Genomic DNA, 18,670 nt, shown 5'->3' on the forward strand with positions numbered 1-18,670 from the left:
GAAACAGAATAGAACAGCTAGAATAAAATGCAATACTCCTGAGGGGTTTGAAAAACTGTAATTTACACCTTTATTGCTTTAGACATTATTTGAGTCAACAAACAGAAAAATTATAATACAATGATTAAACTGAAGTGCACCACATATTTGTGTTCTTAATAAGGTGACAGCCTATGACAGAGGTCCACATGTACAGTAAAGCTGATATATAGTGCGACTCAAGGCTGGTCCAAGATTCCTGCAATAACAATACAAAGATATACATCATAAAATATCAACCAGAAATATCATGATAATAATAATAAAATCTATTTTGCTCACCAAGGCTGCATTTATTTGGCCAAATGGCAGTAAAAAAAACAGTACTATTGTGAAATACTATTACAATTTAAAATATCTTTTTGACTATATTTTAAAATGTAATTTATTCCTGTGATCAAAGTTGAATTTTCAGCATCATTACTCCAGTCTTCAGTGTCACATGATCCTTCAGAAATCATTCTAATATGCTGATTTGCTGCTCAAGAAACATTTATTATGATTATTAATGTTGAAAATAGCTTTGATGATAATAGTATGCAAGTCACTTTTGAGAGAGAGAGAGAGAGAGAGAGAGAGAGAGAGAGAGAGAGATCTAGCAAAACACTAGATTCTAGTACAAACAAAACAAACCTTTTGAGTTTTCCATACTTGATAGATGAAAGAAGCTTCTCTTTTTCGGTTTCATTGGAGCATTGGTCATATGCTTGCAATAAACTAGAGAAAGAATGAATGGTTTAAAAACAAAGAAAACGATGAGGCATGAGGCAACAGCATTTTCAAAATGATTCACCCAAATCAGGGATAGTTCACCCAAAAATGAAATTTTTGTCATACAGGTTTGGAACAATTTGAGGGTGAGTAAATGATGAGTTTCCTTCTTCTGCTGAACACAAAAGAAGATATTTCGAAGAATGTTGGTAACCAGACAGTTGATGGACCCCATTGACTTCCATAGTATTTTTCTTCCTACCATGAAAATCAATGTGTGCCGTCAACTCTCTGGTTACCAACATTCTTCAAAATATCTTCTTTTGTGTTCAGCAGAAGAAAGAAACTCATACAGGTTTGGAACAACTTGAGGGTGAGTAAATGTTGACAGAATTTTCATTTTTGGCTGAACTATCCCTTTAAGACAGTGATCTCAAACTCAATTCCTGGAGGGCCACAGCTCTGCACAGTTTTGCTCCAACCCTAATCAAACACACCTGATCCAGCTAATCAAGGTCTTCAGGATTACTAGAAACTTCCTTGCAGGTGTGAGTTGGAGCTGATTGGAGCTAAACTGTGCAGAGCTGTGGCCCTCCAGGAATTGAGTTTGAGACCACTGCTTTAAGAGGTAAAATGACATGACCTTATGTCATCTGCATGAGTTACCAAGCAATCGAATACGTAAAAAGGCATTTTTAATTCATACGCCAGTAAGTGTCTGCAATAGTAGAATAACAATGAGTGTTATGAAGAGTGCGTGTCTGTGTTAGCGGGGCGATACACTGTAATTTAATGAGCGGGTGTCTGTGATAGTGGAATGTAAATGAGTTTTAATATGTTTGTGCAATAGTAGAGAGCGAGTCGCACCTGCTGACTGTGCTGTAGTGTTCGAGAACAGCGGCTGCTTTATCACCAGAGACTCCACTGATCTGCATAAGCTGTCGAGCAAATACTTCCCGCACTGTCTGGCACTGTGTTTGTACGAGAGAGAGAGAGAGTTCTTGATTAGAAATTATTAGATTTATGAAGAAAATCCTTCTTTCCTCCATCATAAATGACTTGCGTCTCAGAGCACATGGATGAAACTCAATAAACGCTGTCATGGTCATCTTGTGTTCGGATGCTGGTGTTTGTGAACAATCATGTGAGACGCTTCTGGGAGGGAATTAAACCAAATCATTCTGATGACAGACTTTAGCTCAGGCGTTTCAGAATGATCAAACCAACATTTGAGATGCTGCGATGAAACTGATCCACTGGTTAGGCCAGTTATTCAATCACATCCGCTGTTGAGGCAAAGTCACGTGAGGTTTTTGCAGTGCATCAAGGAATTTATTCAGTAAATGTGTTTCCATCGTAGTTTATGCCAATGTCTTTGAGCGCTTATGTTTTTTATGTGCATTTTTAGAATTTATGCACATCTTGGTGTTTCCATCCAGTGGTTTTTTTATACAATATCCCAAAATGCACATAAAAATAGGTGGATACTAACATAGCTATTGTTAGTTATTAAAAATACAACGATTCATTCTTAGATCACGTTAGTTTAAATCCATTGAATAGTAACAACTTTGGATTTTAATGATGTATTAGTAAATGGTGAAATTCACATGAACTAAGATTAATAAATGCTTTAGAAGTATTTTTCATTGTTAGTTCATGTTAACTAATGTAGTTAATTAACATGAAAAATGTTTTGAAGTGTTACCAAAAAAAAAAAAAAAAAGGTAAAAGATACTCTCTCACAGAGATGAACAATATTATCAGCACAACAAAGTTCATTACCAGAACTATCTATATATATATATATATATATATATATATTGCTGTACGTGAGATCTCGACCAATGACACACAGGAGCTAAGCAAGGACCGCCTCAAATTTCAGTGTCGCACAGAAATATAAAAATAAATGTCTAAATAAATATAATAAAATAAATACATGTGGGAATAAATAAATATACAAATAAATAAATGCATAAATATAAAAATACATGAAAAATAAATGACAGAATAAATATACAATTTAAAATGGAAAAATTACATTTAAGTTACATAAAATAAATGTTAAAATAAAGGAAAAAGTAAATAAAAAAATAAAAAGCGAGTTCATTTTCATAACTTTAAAAAAGAGTATTTCGTCAACCTTCTGCTTATATCTCTTATATTTTTATTTTAGTATAGATTTTTAATATTGGCATTTATCGTATCAGCAATAACTATTTTCATGTCAGCAAATCATATCGGACATGATTTTAATATCAGTGCAACTCTACTTTCTCAGAAGCCCATTGATTTGTTTTCACATTACCTTGTTCTTGACAGCCCCATAGTTAAACTCTGTGAAGGCCATGAGAGAACAGGAGAGGTTCGCTGTTTTCTCCATCTCATCTTCTCTATCACCCTCCAGCTCTCTGGAGCGACAGAATAATGTGCAATTCTGAGGATATATAAAAAAAACATAAATTAGGAAATATTTAAAGAAGTGATTTACACATACTGCATTGATTGGGCTTTAAAACAAACCTGGTAGAGTTTCTGCAGGTATCTGGTCATGATGGTGAGGTAAGCAGCAGACTCTTTCACATCCTGAACACGCTTCACAAAGAAGCCGTCAACCACCTGCAATTATACACAATCAATCACATCATCATCATCCACTATTGCATGCCTGTCTTTACGGCCTGATGTATACCTGTGTATTGACTATAGCCTGTTGTAATGTACTCTCAGGTAAACTGAGATGAGCCGCCGCCGATCCACACTCCTCCACTAGATAAATGGGCTTACGCAGACCACACCTCTTCAGTCGAAACTGAGAATGAGAAGGCAACAGAAAATATAAACGGGAAAATGATGGAACATATATTAGGAAAGTCACAAATCTGTTCACTAGAGCTGCATGATTAATCGTTAAAAGATCGCGATCTCGATTCAAACACAGACACAATCTTATTCCGAAATGACAAGCTTCAAATTATCACAGAAGTTCTGGGATAAAAGTTTATAGTTCGGGCAAAAAAAGATTATAGTTTGACAAAAAAAAAAAGATAGCATCAATTACATCATTAACCAGTTGGTGGCGACATGTGAAAAGTATAAAAAAATACAGTAGTCATTGAATCATTCTTTCAAGAGATTTGTTCAAAAACACTGATTTATCCAATGACACAAGTGAAATCTATGAGCGAGTCGTTAAATCATTCATTCAATCCGATTTAAAAAAAAAAAAAAAAAAAAATTATATATAATTTATCCAGAATCGTGCAGCTCTACTTTTCACTATATTTAGAAAGCAGATAAATATGAAGGATCGAACATCCATCATTTACTTCACTGGTCACTACGAAACAATTCGACATCGACACGAATCTTTGAAAATAACTTGCAACTCTCCAGTTGATCTGATCTGTCTCGTAGCAAACTCCGATCTCTATTGCTGTACGTGAGCTCTCGACCAATGACGCACAGGAGCTAAGCAAGGACCGCCTCAAATTTCAGTGTCGCACAGAAATATAAAAATAAATAAATGTCTAAATAAATATAATAAAATAAATACATGTGGGAATAAATAAATATACAAATAAATAAATGCATAAATATAAAAATACATGAAAAATAAATTACAGAATAAATATACAATTTAAAATGGATAAATTACATTTAAGTTACATAAAATAAATGTTAAAATAAAGGAAAAAGTAAATAAAAAAATAAAAATGCGAGTTCATTTTCATAACTTTAAAAAAGAGAATTTCGTCAACCTTCTGCTCTCTGAAGCGTCCATCGATGATGCTTCCACAGAGATCATCCATCCTCTTCCTCTCAATGATGTAATCAAGCACTAGCTCTTTTCCCACTGGTGGACGCAGCTGCCCTGGAGGAAGACACACATGTTTTTATACATGTAAACAATTATTATTATTGTTTATTATTACTATTATGGATTAAACTATTAAAACAGTGGTTCTCAATCAGGGGGGCAATCTATTATTATCATCTACTAAACTTTTCTTGTGCATTTCTTCTGAGAAGAACAACATTGCCATCTGCTGGTTACTAACTAGTCCTGCATCTCAGTGAAGCATGGTGAAGTTGACCTACCAGGAACAGGTGTCACTTTCTCACGTGCCACCCAAAGGAAGTCCCCTACATTCAGTTTCCTGATGTCAAAGGTCACAGCATTCCTTTGCAATTCCTTGGCCAACTCTTGTTTGCGACCACTGCTTCCCCTGTTGAGTTCACAATGTAACTAATATAATTCTACTAGCTATTTCCTGTTTTATAAAACAACGCATTCAACTTGAAATAAAATTATATTGATATAAGTTGTACCACACACACAAACTTTTTATCTTACCCAGTGGTCTCGATGAAGTCAACGCACAACACAATGTCATAAGATCCAGGTGGAAGATGCCAACCCATTGCTGTTCTCCCTGTCTCTAAAGTTTGGGATTCTCCTTTGGCATCTGACTCAGAGAGGAGACCTCTGGCCTGATTTACAGAAAGAGCTGTAGTAGGCCTTTCTGAAGACTTGCTGGACCTATAAGCGAAGGAATGTTTATACAGTTAATATGCTACAATCAGGGCTTGACATTAACTTTTTTGCTCACCAGCCACAGTGGCTAGTGGTTTTCCAAAGTTACTAGCCACTCAGCATTTTCACTGGCCACCAATTTTCACATCGATACAATGGGGAAAAGCTGCCATATAGTTATTTTTAATATATCTCATAATTTGGCAGCAGGTATATTAGGCGGCTGTCACTTTAAGACCTGACGCACAGATCCATTATACTGTTACACATGCGTTTTCTTTCTCAACTGTTGACGTTCACTTAAAACATTACTGACTGTGTTTACGTGAATACTCACCAAGACTGGCATTTTGACATTATTTAGAGTGTATTTCACTGTTTAAGCACAATAAGCAGCGAAAAATAACTCAATTTAGGACAAGAGGCGGCTTTATGTGCACGCAAAACTGTAAAGTCAGCATGAAACAGAAGTTGCGATAGTTTTTCTTCCCTATTTTGGCCTATATTTGAGTGAAGCAGCTCAAATGATTTGATGGTTGTGGTTTGCTATTGGTCGATCTCATGTGAGTGACAGGTTGTCCCGCCCTCACGCCAGTAAACACATCATCAGAGAAGAGAAGGATGTTGTTCATGAGGGAGGGGGGAGTTATTTTGGTTAAAGATTATAAGGGCACGTGAATTTTTTAAAAATAATGATGTGTATGGATAAATCATTTATACTAAATACTACAATATTCGATAAAAAAACAAGAATTGTTTATTTTAAATATTAGTGATTTTGCTACTCAAAATAGCCTGATATGATCTAAAAAAACTAAAATGGAAACTTTAACATGTCCTTGCACTTACGCAAAAGCTTGTACCCACCGACTCTCTTTCTCTTTCTCCTCCTCCTCCTCCAATGTCAGGTCTACAACATCTGGTCCATCGCGAGAGTTTTCTTCTTCACTCCTTTGCTCCACATGTTCTTTAGTCATCCCTGTCTCTTCTGAATCAAGCCTCTCAGCTAAAGCCAAACCCTGGTCAGTCAATGAATACCTGAAATAAAACAAGAAAAGAGAGCGATGAAGATCAACAGAACTCAAATGACAGCAGAACTCCTGGGCTGTGATTGCCGATCTGGTTTACCTGGCAGGATTGTGTGTCTTCACCAACAGGTCTTTCTGAATGAGCGTGCTCACCGAGGACCACGCCGTGTACTTGCAACCAAGATCAGGCTATATGTAGAGGGATAAGACATACTTAGGCTACAGACAGTGGTTATAGCGGTAAATCCTTTGTGGAAGTGTGTTGTTGGCCTCACCACTGTGAAGGATTTATCACACAAGGGTTGTGCCTCAGTTTGTAGTTCATTCCTAAACATGAAGCCTTTACTGCCAGGCATCTACAAAACACAGGACAGAGTGCAGCAGTCGGGAGTAATAATCACTCGAATTATTACCGGAAGTCATTTTTAATGATAACTTGTAAACCTTTAAAAAAAAGACTACTGTGGGCTATAATGCAAAACAACATGACAATAAATGTGCTTGTTTTACCTGTGTGTGTCTATACAAAGTGAGCAGTACAGCGTAACCTCCAGACCTCTTCTGTGGCACATACTCTCTCTTTTTCCTAGTTCCCTTCTCCTTTATTCCTTCTATTTGTGTTCGTTTCTGCAAGAAACTTGTCATTAGTTTTCTAAGACAAGTACGCACAACTCATTTCATCCTTAAACCGACCATATGTTCACCCAAGTTTCCGGAAAGTTTCTTCTGAGGTTCGTCCATCTGTTTAGAGGAAGCCTTGTTGCTTATATGGCTAGTCAACTGGATTGGAGCATCAGAACCTTTCAGGAAAAACAAACAAACAGAAGCATGTAAACATAATGCCAGTAGATTGTGGATAAAGGGAAAATCTATGTCTTCACTACACTAAAGTGTACGCACCGTTTTCCCGATAATGCTTCTGCAATCGCTCGTCCAAAATCTTGCAGATCCCGTCGCCGAAATTCTGCAGGATCTTCGCCTCTTTTCCGTTTTTTAGCGGGAGAGGATATTTTTTCAGAGAGTTTATGGCCTGTGAAATAGCATAACATTGCAATTGCTGGGTTTAATCAGTTTAGCATATTCTAATGAGATAATTTACATATTTAGTCAGTTAAATCAAACATTTGAAATAGACCTTATTCAGAGCAGCGCCATAACAGGTATGAAAGCAAGACTACTACCACTTTGAAGCTTCAAAAAGTTTATACATTTTCTGAAGAGACTCGATCGCTTTATATAATGAACAGATTGAATTTAGGCTTTTATTCACATATAAACATTCATCAGCGCAAACATCAGTTGTGGTAAATAAAGCTAAAGCATGTTCGCTTGTAGAGCGAGAACCAGTGAGGTTCATTCTCGTGTTACGCATCACGTTTGAGCTTCAGTGAGAACCAATGAGGTTCATTCTCGTGTTACGCAGCAGTTTGAGCTGTGTTTATGATCACTATAATGTAGTGGTTCACAATTTCATAACAGTGCATGTATTTTACGTATGGGAGAGGCATATTTTCAATGGCAATGACCGTGTTTTCAATGGCATCCGCTGTATAAAAGCAACTAGATCACTTATAATTATCCACAACTCAAAATGTCATAAGTTTTTTGTCTACACTACAGCATTCTCTTGGAAAGATGCAGTATTTCGCCAGCAACAACCCACTCTCCCTCACAGCCTCGCTTTCATTCCCGTTAAAAAATGGCGCAGCTGTAAATAAGATCTATTAAACCCAACACATTCGCTCACCTTCTGGTACACGTACTGTGTTTTCAGGCCCTTCTCTTTGGCGCTGTCACGTAACTCTGTTAACCACTGCAGGAACAGAGGGTTCGGGCACGAGGGCAGCGGGCGCTTGCGACCCAAACACACCTGATCCCCAGGCATATTCACATCCTATCAGAAGTTAAACAGATTCAAGTTGCTTAAACGTTCGTAATGCAACCGATGCAACCGCATTATACAAAATTGGATAAACACTAGGCAACAAAGACTCCAAAGCTGAGTTACAATAACTGAAATATGTAACGTTATGCACGCTTACTAAAAACTAAATGAGCTTGTTTGCTTGCAAACAATGTGCTAAAATTCGGATTAAATGCTAGCTAGAGTGATCATCTTTTAAAATACACATAAGTTATTATATTATATTAACTGTGATTCTTTATTTACATAGTTTAGTTGCCACACTGTTTCCCCGCCTGTGTTTTCGAAAGTATCGTATCTGCGTCATTTCCGTCTGACGAAACACGAGTAGCGCCACTCAGAGGGTTGATGGTGCATTTTAGTCAAGCTCAAAATGAAGAAACATAGTCAGTGGATAATAGCCTAGTTTACCATTATTTCACAATATGGTTGGATTATGTTTAGGTGAATGTTTCACAGTATTATACAACTACAGTATATTTACCCAACTTAAAGGGATAAGTTGACCCAAAAATGTCAAAAATGAACATTTTGTCCTCATTTAATCACTCTCAAGTTGTTCCAAACCTGTATGAATTTCTCTCTTCTGCTGAACACAAAAGAAGATATATAGAATAAGAATATGGGTAACCAGTTGATGGGCCCCATTGACTTCCATAGTATTTTTTCCATACTATGGAAGTCAATGGAGCCCATCAAATGTTTGGTAACATCTTCTTTTGAGTTCCGCAGAAGACAGACATTCATACAGGTTTGGAACAACATGAGGGTGATTCATTTTAATTTTTAATTTTAATTTTTTTTAAAGAATTTTAATTTTGGGGTGAACTATGCCTTTAAAAGTACATTTCCTATTTCGCTTCAACTTCTGTTTGTTTTAAACAAGAAATTCTTGTGCAGTTTGAAAAGGGTGGTACTGAATTTGTTGGTGTTGAAAATAACGGTTCTAAAGGGATAGGCACCTTTGAGCTGTTAATGCCTGATGGCCCCACAATGAAACAGACACTGGATTCCATGAACAAGACCAAACAAGGATCTGGAATCCGCCAACACCAACATCCACCCACTGAATCTCTCTCTCTCTCACTCATTCTCTCTCACATGCAAATTCCATAATGCTTTATTGCTCTTATCTCCCCCATACTAGTTGGCATGCATGCAATCATGCATAAAAAGAAGCCTACTTTAGAATATCAATAATTAAGTTCTAACTAAGTAGTTGAGTTTCTGATAGCAATGTTGCCTATTCCTAAAACAATACAGGTGAATGAACCACACTCATTTTCAAACCATCAACAAAAACATTTATTGTTGAGGTGTGTTGTGATGATCACCATAATAGAATGACACAGTCTACTTATTTAAACAAACAGTGACAAGAAATTACGTTATATTGATGAGGCTTTTGAATGTAAAAAAGTACAAAAAACAATAATGCCACCCAAAAAAAACAAAAAAACACACACACACACACACACAAGAAGGTTTTTGCATGTGACACAAATGTATAAAATCTACAGCAAAAATGTTTAAACATAGCCCAGAAAATATAAAACTACACCAGGATAAATATAAATCTTTTTATGATAAATTTATGCATATATATATATATATATATTACATAAAGCAGTAATTAGCAACACAAAATTAATTCCCTTTCGAAATCCCTTATATCAAACATTCAGAGACCACTGATAATAACTATCAGTAGAGTTCATAACAGCATTATTTTAGTGTTGAAACATTGCTACATAAAATGAATGTCCCATACAGTACAAATGGAGCCATTTAATATCACATTCATGTGTGTATTTCTCCTGAGTTGTGTTTCATCTCATCAATGTTAATAATAATATTATTATGTAAAGTGAAGTAGTGCATACTTATGCTGTAGTGGACATCATCGTCTGCTTTTGTGTGGTTTCACAGGGAAAAATACAACAAAAGTGTAAACTGAATTTCAGCGTACTGCCATAAAAACAGCATTTTGCATGACTTCACTTTCCCCTTTTTAATCTCCCTCCTCCCTCGCACTCTGAATGAAACGATAAATCATCAGAATGCACATCAATCACATCCCTTTGTATATAAAAGCATATTTTTATAGGGAGAATCCTCCTGAGCCAGTATCATCGCTATGAAGTGAGAGAGGGGATCCAGGTTGGGAGCTGTCGTCTTTAGCGTTCGCTGACGGGGACAGTCTTCGCGCCGCCTTGGCCCGCAGGAGGACACTCTCTGGGTGTTCAGTGTGGAGGTGGCGCACCAGTGCATCCTGGGTAGACGCAGTGTGGCCACACTCTTCGCAGACGTACAGCTTGCTGCGGCGCTCCTTGTAAGCGTACTGCTGTGTGACACCGTGGATCTTCTTCATGTGGGACTCCAGAGAGCAGCGCTGGGTGAAGGCCTTCTCACAGAGACTGCACTTGTATGGACGAACACCTGCGAGAACAATATTCTTGATTTAAAAAGGCGAAGGCGTTTTGCGTGTTGGCCTAACATAGCTAAATGTTCTGCAGATAAAAAAAATAAAAAAGGATTCAAACTGAGAAGGAAATAACAGTAGGGTTTTTAACTAACCAACAAGTTGTCATGAAATGCAAATTCACCCTATCTGTTTTGTAAAAGCATGTTATAGATATTATTGTCAATGATTCATCCATAGTGTGTATATAAAAGAAGTCTCTTCTGCTCACCAAGGCTGCATTTATTTGAATAATAAAAAATAAAAAAACAGCAGTACTGTGAAATATTATTACAATTTAAAATAACTGTTTTCTATTTGAAAAAAACTTTATATTTTAGATAAATGCTGTTCTTTTAAACTTTTTATTAATCAAAGAATCCTGAAAAAAATGTTACACAACTGTTTTCAACATTAATAATAAATGTTTCTTGAGCAATAAAATCAGTATATCAGAATGATTTCTGAAGGATCATGTGACACTGAAGACTGGAGTAATGATGCTGAAAATTCAGCTTTGATCACAGGAATAAATTACATTTTATAATATTTTCAAATAGAAAAGTCATTTTAAATTGTAATAATATTTCACAATATTACTATTTTTTTGTATTTATAATCAAATAAAATAAATAAATGCAGCCTTGCTGTGCAGAAGAGACTTGTGTGAAATATTAAAATCTTACTGATCCCAAACTTTTGCACAGCAGTGTGTATATGGCACACGCATACAAACACATGTTGGGTTTTCATGTTTTATGGGGACTTTCCTTTAGACATAATGATTTTTATACTGTAAACGGTATATTCTATCCCCTAACCCTGACTCAACCCTCACAGAAAACTTCCTGCATTTTAATTCATTGATTTATATGCCTATTTCCTCATGGGGACTAAAAAAAACACACACCCACACACACAACCTGTCAAAAGTTTGTAATTAACATTTTTAATGAAAGAAGTCTAACCACGGCTGCATTTAAATGATCAAAAATCAGAAATCATTATAACATACTGATTGGGGGCTCAATTATTATTGCAGTTTATAATGAACTATTATTATGCTGAAAACAGTTTTTTTGCTGCTTAATATTCCACTACCATTCAAGAGTTATATTTAGAAAATCTTAATTATTCCATACAGTGGTCTGTGTGTGTGTGTATATCTAGTTCAGTCATGAAACTCTGGAAGGCGTGAATGTGTGAATCACATCATTGCTGCATGGCACAAGCTGATTGGCCTCTGCTGATCCTGCAGCCAATGAGATTTTGAGACCGATTTGAGAGCCAATGAGACCAGACTTTACATTTAAATAGAATTATCTAAATGTAATTATTTTTTGATAATCATTACACTCAGATGTACGCCACATTGCAAAACAATCGATTTATTGCAACTTCAATTTCATCGCAAACCGATGAATCTCTTACCTGTGTGTGTGCGGACATGCCTCTTGAGATCGAAGGTGTCGTTGAAGCCCTTTCCGCAAAAGTCGCACAAGTGCCTCTTCTGCTCACTGTGACACTTCAGGTGTCTGTTTAGCATGCGCTGGAACTGGAAAACTTTTTCACACACCTGGCAAACATAGGTATTACTCCGTGACTGCGCTGCAGAGGACTTAGCCACAGGAGGTGAGCAAGGTGTCCCTATAGAAACAGGTGGACTTGTAGTTACATTAGGGACAGCTGGTGGGACCTCTATGGGAAGCTCACCTGTGGTGACCTGCAGCCAAATAACAAACAAAGAGGGAAATAAAAAGACGAAATTAGTGGCAGTGTAAACATTCAAACTAGTAAAATGATATGAGTATAACTCCCCACACACACACACATATACACACATAAGCAATAGGGAAAGACAAATCAATTATGTCCAATAGTGGCACAATAGCTCGACAGCTGAATATGACTGCTTAATACTGCCGAAACTAGATCTTAGATCAACATAGCATAAGCAAACATTTTCCAGAAGCCTCACCTTTATTTTAGTGCGCACGTACGTATTGTTGTGCGCGCTTCGGATGTGCTCGGTCTCTGGACTCTGACCTAGAGCAGTGCATGATGGGAGCTCAGCGGAAGGGACCACCGCGCCAGGGTCATCGGTGTACATCTGGTTGTACGTGTAGATGCTGTGGTCCTTGCGTGTGGACAGACACAACGCCACCTCTGCAGGACTGGCTTCGCTCTCCTCTCGCAGAGCAATGGGAGACATGGAGACTGGAAGAAACGTCAAAATTAGTCAGAGCAGAAAACATCTTTAATTGTGTCACCACAATATTTGCTTGAGTATTGTTTAAAGGCAAGCGCAGGTGTACAAATCTTCCCCTCATAACATCTTTGCCTTGTGAACAAGTGTGGATTACATCCCACACAGCTGAAGATGAAGGATGTGATTGCTAGACAATCAGAAACTGGGTGTGTATGTGGCTCTCGAGGCTAAGGGGGACAGTTGTGCCTCTGGGCCAGGTGTGTGAGAGTGCGAGTGTGAGTGGGTGGGTTGGCGGGTGTGCATGTGTGTGTGAGTGTATTGTGCCGGGCTGAAGTCAAACCACTCCTGTTACTGCTTTACCAGTCAGACCAGCTGGGCTAGAGGCACAGGCTTGAGCTCCCTTTATACAAACCTCCATGCAACACAATACATCAGATGAATAATCTGCAAATGTTTGACGGTAAACTATCATGTTCTTTCCTAAGAGGTTGTTCGATCGTAGCTAACACATAAAGAGATTATTAGATCACAGGGAGAGAGAGAAAAAAAAAACATTGGTTGCATGGAGATCTTAGATGATCACCAACACTAATACTAGCAGCCTGAACAATGAATCTGTTGATTCTGGTGTGGCACAATCGACTGAGTTGCAAATTAAAATGCAAATATCTAATGGGTGCAGTGGCTAACGGTAGCATCCAATAACAGATATTTCATAACGGCCATTTAGACTTGTACGATGAGCAAACTCAGTTTCTCGTCAAGAAGAAATCCAACTAAGTAGTTCAGTTCTGAAGAGACCAGAATGTATGTTTGATTTTTTAATGTTTTTAAAATAAGTCTCTCATCAAGGCTACATTTATTTGATTCAAAATACAACAAAAACAGTAATATTGTGAAATATTTACCATTTAAAATAACTGTTTTCTATTTGAATATATTTTAAAAAGTAATTTATTCCTGTGATGGTAAAGCTGAATTTTCAGCATCATTACTTCAGTCTTCAGTGTCACATGATCCTTCAGAAATCATTCATATTTTTTTGCTGCATGCTCAAGAAACATTTATTATTATCAATGCTGAAAACTGTTGTGAGCAATTTTTCTGAATTTTTTTCTGAAATAGCATTTATCTGAAATAGAAAGCTTTAGTAACATTATAAATATCTTATTGTCTTTACTGTCACTTTTGATAAATTTAATCCCTCCTTGCTGAATAAAAGTTTTTAACATTGATAATAAACATTGTTTCTGAAGGATCATGTGAATAATTAATTGTATATATATATATATAAAAAAGTATACACATAAATAAACAAACACACACACACACACACACACACACACACACAGTAGTCTACACAGCCGTGATTGTTGTTTCTTTGCCTTTGTCCAAGTGTTTGCCAACCCCTCCCTTCAAAGACAGTCAGTCACACCACAAACAATAACATGAAGATGAACAAGAACCGAAAGAATTTTATCTTTTAAAAAAGGGACCGCATTCGATGTCGACAAATAGGCTATGTTTGATTTGAGTGAACATGCATTTAAATTAAACGCACAAGCCATAATAATCAGGGAAAAACATCATGTTTTACCTCATATCAGTTAGTAAAGTTTCCATTAATCCTAAACTGGTTTATCAGTCATTTAGCTTAGGCTATTATGTTTCAAAGTCAATTTTCCTCACTATGACATTTTGCGTCACATCACATGGAGGGCGGAATAAAACAATTAAAAACAACCAATGGGTTAAAACAAGAGTCATAAAGTGGGTAGGCGACGTCGATAAATACATAACAATGCCTGTGCTCCGGGTTTGTTCAGCAGTCAGATATCGAAAAGTGAGGTGAAAGGTACACTCGCTGTGTGTGTGTGTGTGTGTGTGTGTGTGTGTGTGTTTGCTAAGGGTGTAGCGGGAGAAGGGAGCCAGCGCGGTGAAGCCCGTTATTTCCTTCACCGCTGTAAACATTAACCCGAAACCATATCACGGGCGACAAACTAAAGGACCACGATGCGTTAAACGGATGCTGCATTGATTAGAAAGAAAGAAAGAAAGAAAGAAAGAAAGAAAGAAAGAAAGAAAGAAAGAAAGAAAGAAACCGCCTTGTAAGTAAATACACATGTGAACTCAGTAATCGTTATGGCAACGAATGCAACAGGTGTCGTGTCCTACAACAACCTCCTGACATACCTGCATGAATCAATGCTATAAATGTCTCTGTTTCAAGTTGGTTCAGTTTATGAATGCGCTGTTACGCAAACGGTTCACAAAACCCCGCAGGCCGACAAACGCACGCATTCTTTTAAAATGGCTCAGTTCTACACACATTTCGTTTTTAACTGTGAACCGTAAATATATATATATATTTTTAAATACACTATAGGCTACATCTCAGAATATCTCATTGTGATGATTCGTGTAGAGACTGAAGAAAGGGGCTCATAATGAACGGTTGATCCGTTAGGTGACCCGCAGAAATGTGATAGTTCAAACTGTCAACTTCCAAAAACAGTAAAATCGGGCAGTTATCATTAACTTGATTGTAAATATCACCCAATATATATCTATAATTAATTACAGTGATTAGTCTAGTAGGCTAGCCTAGCTTTCAGGGGAAAACGTTTAGCTTTATCTCGATTTTTTTTTTTTTTTTACTTAGCTGCTAGGCCTATAGTTTAATTTCAGACGACTAACGTTTTGAGTAGGCCAAACTGGCACCGTCCTGTGTTGCAATGAGTTTCATGTTATAAGGAAGACAGTTGGGTCTGAAGGTCAACTAAGGTGCAGTATAACGGCACTCTTAACACACACACACACACACACACACACACAAAACTAATTTTATAAGATCAAGTAGGCCTAGTTTTCAATCACTCACAATTACATAAATGGTTACATTTAGGCAAGTTGTGTATTTAGCTATCTTTTAATTTAGTGTAGGCTAAATCACATAAAATAGACTAGTTAAAAACAAAACAAAACAAAAAACAATTTGGCAATAAAGAATAGGCTACACAAAATAAGCTTATCAATTAGGCAAGGCTGTTCCGTACACAACTCACTCTAAAAATCCTGGGTTGTTTCAACCCATGTTTGGGTCAAATATGGACAAACCAAACCATTGGATTTAAAATTAAATAATAATACAAAATAAATAAACCAACGGTTTAAAAAAAAAAAGAAATAATTTTTTAGACCCCCTGGAATGAACTGTTGCATCCGTACCGTTATCCGGATTATGATCTGAAAAAGAGTTTACTTTTATATCTTCTCACCTGGAATATAAATGTCACCGCGTTCATGATCTGGCAGATTGCTCCAGTTTCTCTTGCCGGGTGAATGTCCCGTTTTCTTCACCAGGAAAGCTCGTGGCATGGTCTATTCCCGAGGTCCTTCCCCGCTATCTCTCAAAATTAAACAGCAGGCTTTTTTAACACCGACCTACTTTTGATAAAACTGCAAAGTAAGTGTAAAGTCCTTCTTGGATGGTGCCTTCCTAAATTTGGAAAAGCAAAGCCGAGTTCTTCGCTGTATACGCACACCTTCTTACTCCAAACTTTTTGTACCTGTACAGGTTTCCGTGGAGTTTCCCACTCTATTTACCCGCTTCTGCTACACCTTCCGCCGTCTTCCGCTACTCCGAGTGGACGAAGTCTTCCTCGGAAATTCACTCAGTCCAGTAACGTTAGGTTAAGACCAAGCTAGGTGTCTTTGTTCAGTTGGGAGGTGATGTTTGTGGCAGATAAATAGTCCAAACTGCTCAACACGACGGAGTACAAAACGAATTTCAGTGGCTGATTAGAGCGCAGGTACACATTTCATGAGGAAACAGGTAACAATGCGCATGCGCCTGAATATAACGGTGACAACAAACCCGACCCAGTCCTGCCTCTACGTCTTACCTGTCCAACCGGTTTTCTCTCTCTCTCTCTCTCTCTCTCTCTCTCTCTCTCTCTCTCTCTCTCTCTCTCTCTCTCTCTCTCTCTCTCTCTCTCTCTCTCTCTCTCCTCTGAACAATTCCGCTTCAAGGTGGCACTGAAGTGAATGAAGTGTAGGCCTATAATAGTCTACGAGGCAATATGCGACCAAAAACGAACTAAAAAGAAATCCTACTGTTAATGTCGCCCATTACGTGACGTAAAAAACCTAGACATTTTTTCTTTGTGTTTTTCCTCTGACGCCATAGGCTATATCGGCATTTAAATATGGTCGAAACAGCTTAAATGACTAAAGATCATTATGTTGGCTTGAGAAAGACATTTTCTAACTGATCCGACTTACGGTTTTCCTAAAAATTACGGAAAAACAAAACAAAACAAAACCAAAAAACTCGGAGAATAGGCTACCTTACATTGGGAATGTTCAAGTGAGCCAAGACTGTTCAAACAATTAAAATTTAAACACCAAGAGGCCCATTAAGCCATTATGCATCCCATTCTATGTAATATTTCTAATTCTAAACCATAGATTAATTTAAGTTTTCATTCTATCTGTCATATTGCTTATTGCTCATTAGGCTATACTAAGCATTAGGAACAGCCAATGATGATATAGTTTCCTTGTAGTTTTAGTTAACTGCCATGCACTGTGCACTCTTTGTTCTCAGTCCCTGATAATACAAAAATTGATCATGAAACTTCTAAGACCTATAATCCTTCACACACACATATTCACACTTTATTTATGAGGCAACTGATGACAGAACACAAACACCTCAAGTGTAGGCTACACAAAACAGCAGTTCATCATGATGCTAATTCAACAATTAGGAAAATAGGCCTACTCAGTTCCCAGTTTCATGTTGGAACACAAGTTTCTGAAGGCAAATATACCTGCTTTTTTGTGCAGTTTCACTGCTGAAATGTTTGATAGATTAGCAGTAGGCTACAGCTTACAGAGTGCTCACAAACCAGGGATGTAACCATGTAAATGAGCTGTAAAAAAAAAAAAAAAACAGGCAGGTTAAAATTAGGTAAAAAAAATGGCAGCTGTGGTTGCCAGAAGTTTACCATAAAAAAATAAGGTAGCAACAATTTAGGTTTTACAGATTTATCTTAAATTAACAGTAAAAAACTAAGCGTATTTCATTAACTGATACAATGTTAATTTACCAACCTATTGAAGCACTAATATCTGTTTTGTACCTTTGTAATACACTGACAACCACTCAAAAACAGCTGGTCATTGTTCATCACAAGCAGTTTATGATAAAGTAAATACTAATATATAGAAGGTGCACAGTGTCATTCACACAAACAGTAAACACCATGATGGTAACACACATGAAAAAAAAATTGCAATAAACATTTATTTAACAACATTAGGGCCCGGTTTCACAGATAGGGCTTAGATTAAGCCAGGATTAGGCCTTAGTTCAATTAGGATATTTAAGTAGCTTTTATAAATGTGCCTTTGAAAATAACATTACTGGTGTGAATCTTGAGACAAATTTAATATGTCAGTGCAAGTTGCTTTCAGTTAAAACAGCTCAAACATGCATTTTAGTCTGGGACTAGACTTAAGCCTCGTCTGTGAAACCGGGGAAATATGTAACATAAAACCCTAATGTACATAACTGATTAGAAAAAACTAAGAAGAAACAGTTATTCCAACGAAAATATACATCAAATGTGTAGTGTCACGCAGGGAATTCTGGGGAAGTCAATTTATGGGTTTTCACTTTAAATTATACAATAAATTATATAATTTTGTTCTTTCTGTTAACCAATTAACAGTTTTCTACTTTTTTTTTTTT

The 18,670-nt window shown here is 37.0% G+C and overlaps 2 protein-coding genes across 2 annotated transcripts; both read right to left on the minus strand.

The window, feature by feature from the left end:
- Positions 1 to 43: 43 nt before the first annotated feature.
- Positions 44 to 8,561, minus strand: mus81 (MUS81 structure-specific endonuclease subunit). The gene is made up of 17 exons (XM_084108175.1): positions 8,489 to 8,561; positions 8,066 to 8,212; positions 7,219 to 7,348; positions 7,012 to 7,118; positions 6,829 to 6,945; positions 6,594 to 6,674; positions 6,419 to 6,507; positions 6,158 to 6,328; positions 5,111 to 5,296; positions 4,855 to 4,982; positions 4,515 to 4,627; positions 3,446 to 3,565; positions 3,277 to 3,372; positions 3,062 to 3,190; positions 1,618 to 1,721; positions 673 to 756; positions 44 to 238 (listed from the first exon to the last, which is right to left on the minus strand). The coding sequence occupies exons 2-17, from the start codon at positions 8,201 to 8,203 to the stop codon at positions 172 to 174; spliced, it is 1,860 nt and encodes a 619-aa protein (XP_083964301.1). The 5' UTR covers positions 8,204 to 8,212; positions 8,489 to 8,561; the 3' UTR covers positions 44 to 171.
- Positions 8,562 to 9,527: 966 nt separating this feature from the next.
- Positions 9,528 to 16,766, minus strand: ovol1a (ovo-like zinc finger 1a). Its single transcript, XM_084109690.1, has 4 exons — positions 16,191 to 16,766; positions 12,682 to 12,920; positions 12,135 to 12,426; positions 9,528 to 10,681 (listed from the first exon to the last, which is right to left on the minus strand). The coding sequence occupies exons 1-4, from the start codon at positions 16,288 to 16,290 to the stop codon at positions 10,344 to 10,346; spliced, it is 969 nt and encodes a 322-aa protein (XP_083965816.1). The 5' UTR covers positions 16,291 to 16,766; the 3' UTR covers positions 9,528 to 10,343.
- Between the last annotated feature and the right edge of the window lie 1,904 nt (positions 16,767 to 18,670).

Source organism: Abramis brama (assembly GCF_963993115.1).
Source record: "Abramis brama genome assembly, chromosome: 3".
NCBI classification, from domain to species: domain Eukaryota; kingdom Metazoa; phylum Chordata; class Actinopteri; order Cypriniformes; family Leuciscidae; genus Abramis; species Abramis brama.

What these genes read in the sequence shown, in the direction of transcription:
- mus81 (XM_084108175.1), bottom strand. Translation starts at nt 8,203, where the DNA reads ATGCCTGGGGATCAGGTGTGTTTGGGTCGCAAGCGCCCGCTGCCCTCG. An exon ending in GTGATAAATCCTTCACAGTG is followed by an intron (nt 6,508 to 6,593) that starts GTGAGGCCAACA and finishes CTCTACATATAG; the next exon opens with CCTGATCTTGGTTGCAAGTA. An exon ending in GACGCTTCAGAGAGCAGAAG is followed by an intron (nt 3,566 to 4,514) that starts GTTGACGAAATT and finishes TCTCATTCTCAG; the next exon opens with TTTCGACTGAAGAGGTGTGG.
- ovol1a (XM_084109690.1), bottom strand. Translation starts at nt 16,290, where the DNA reads ATGCCACGAGCTTTCCTGGTGAAGAAAACGGGACATTCACCCGGCAAG. An exon ending in CGGTGACATTTATATTCCAG is followed by an intron (nt 12,921 to 16,190) that starts GTGAGAAGATAT and finishes CGTTTCTTCCAG; the next exon opens with TCTCCATGTCTCCCATTGCT. An exon ending in ACGTGCGCACTAAAATAAAG is followed by an intron (nt 12,427 to 12,681) that starts GTGAGGCTTCTG and finishes ATTTGGCTGCAG; the next exon opens with GTCACCACAGGTGAGCTTCC.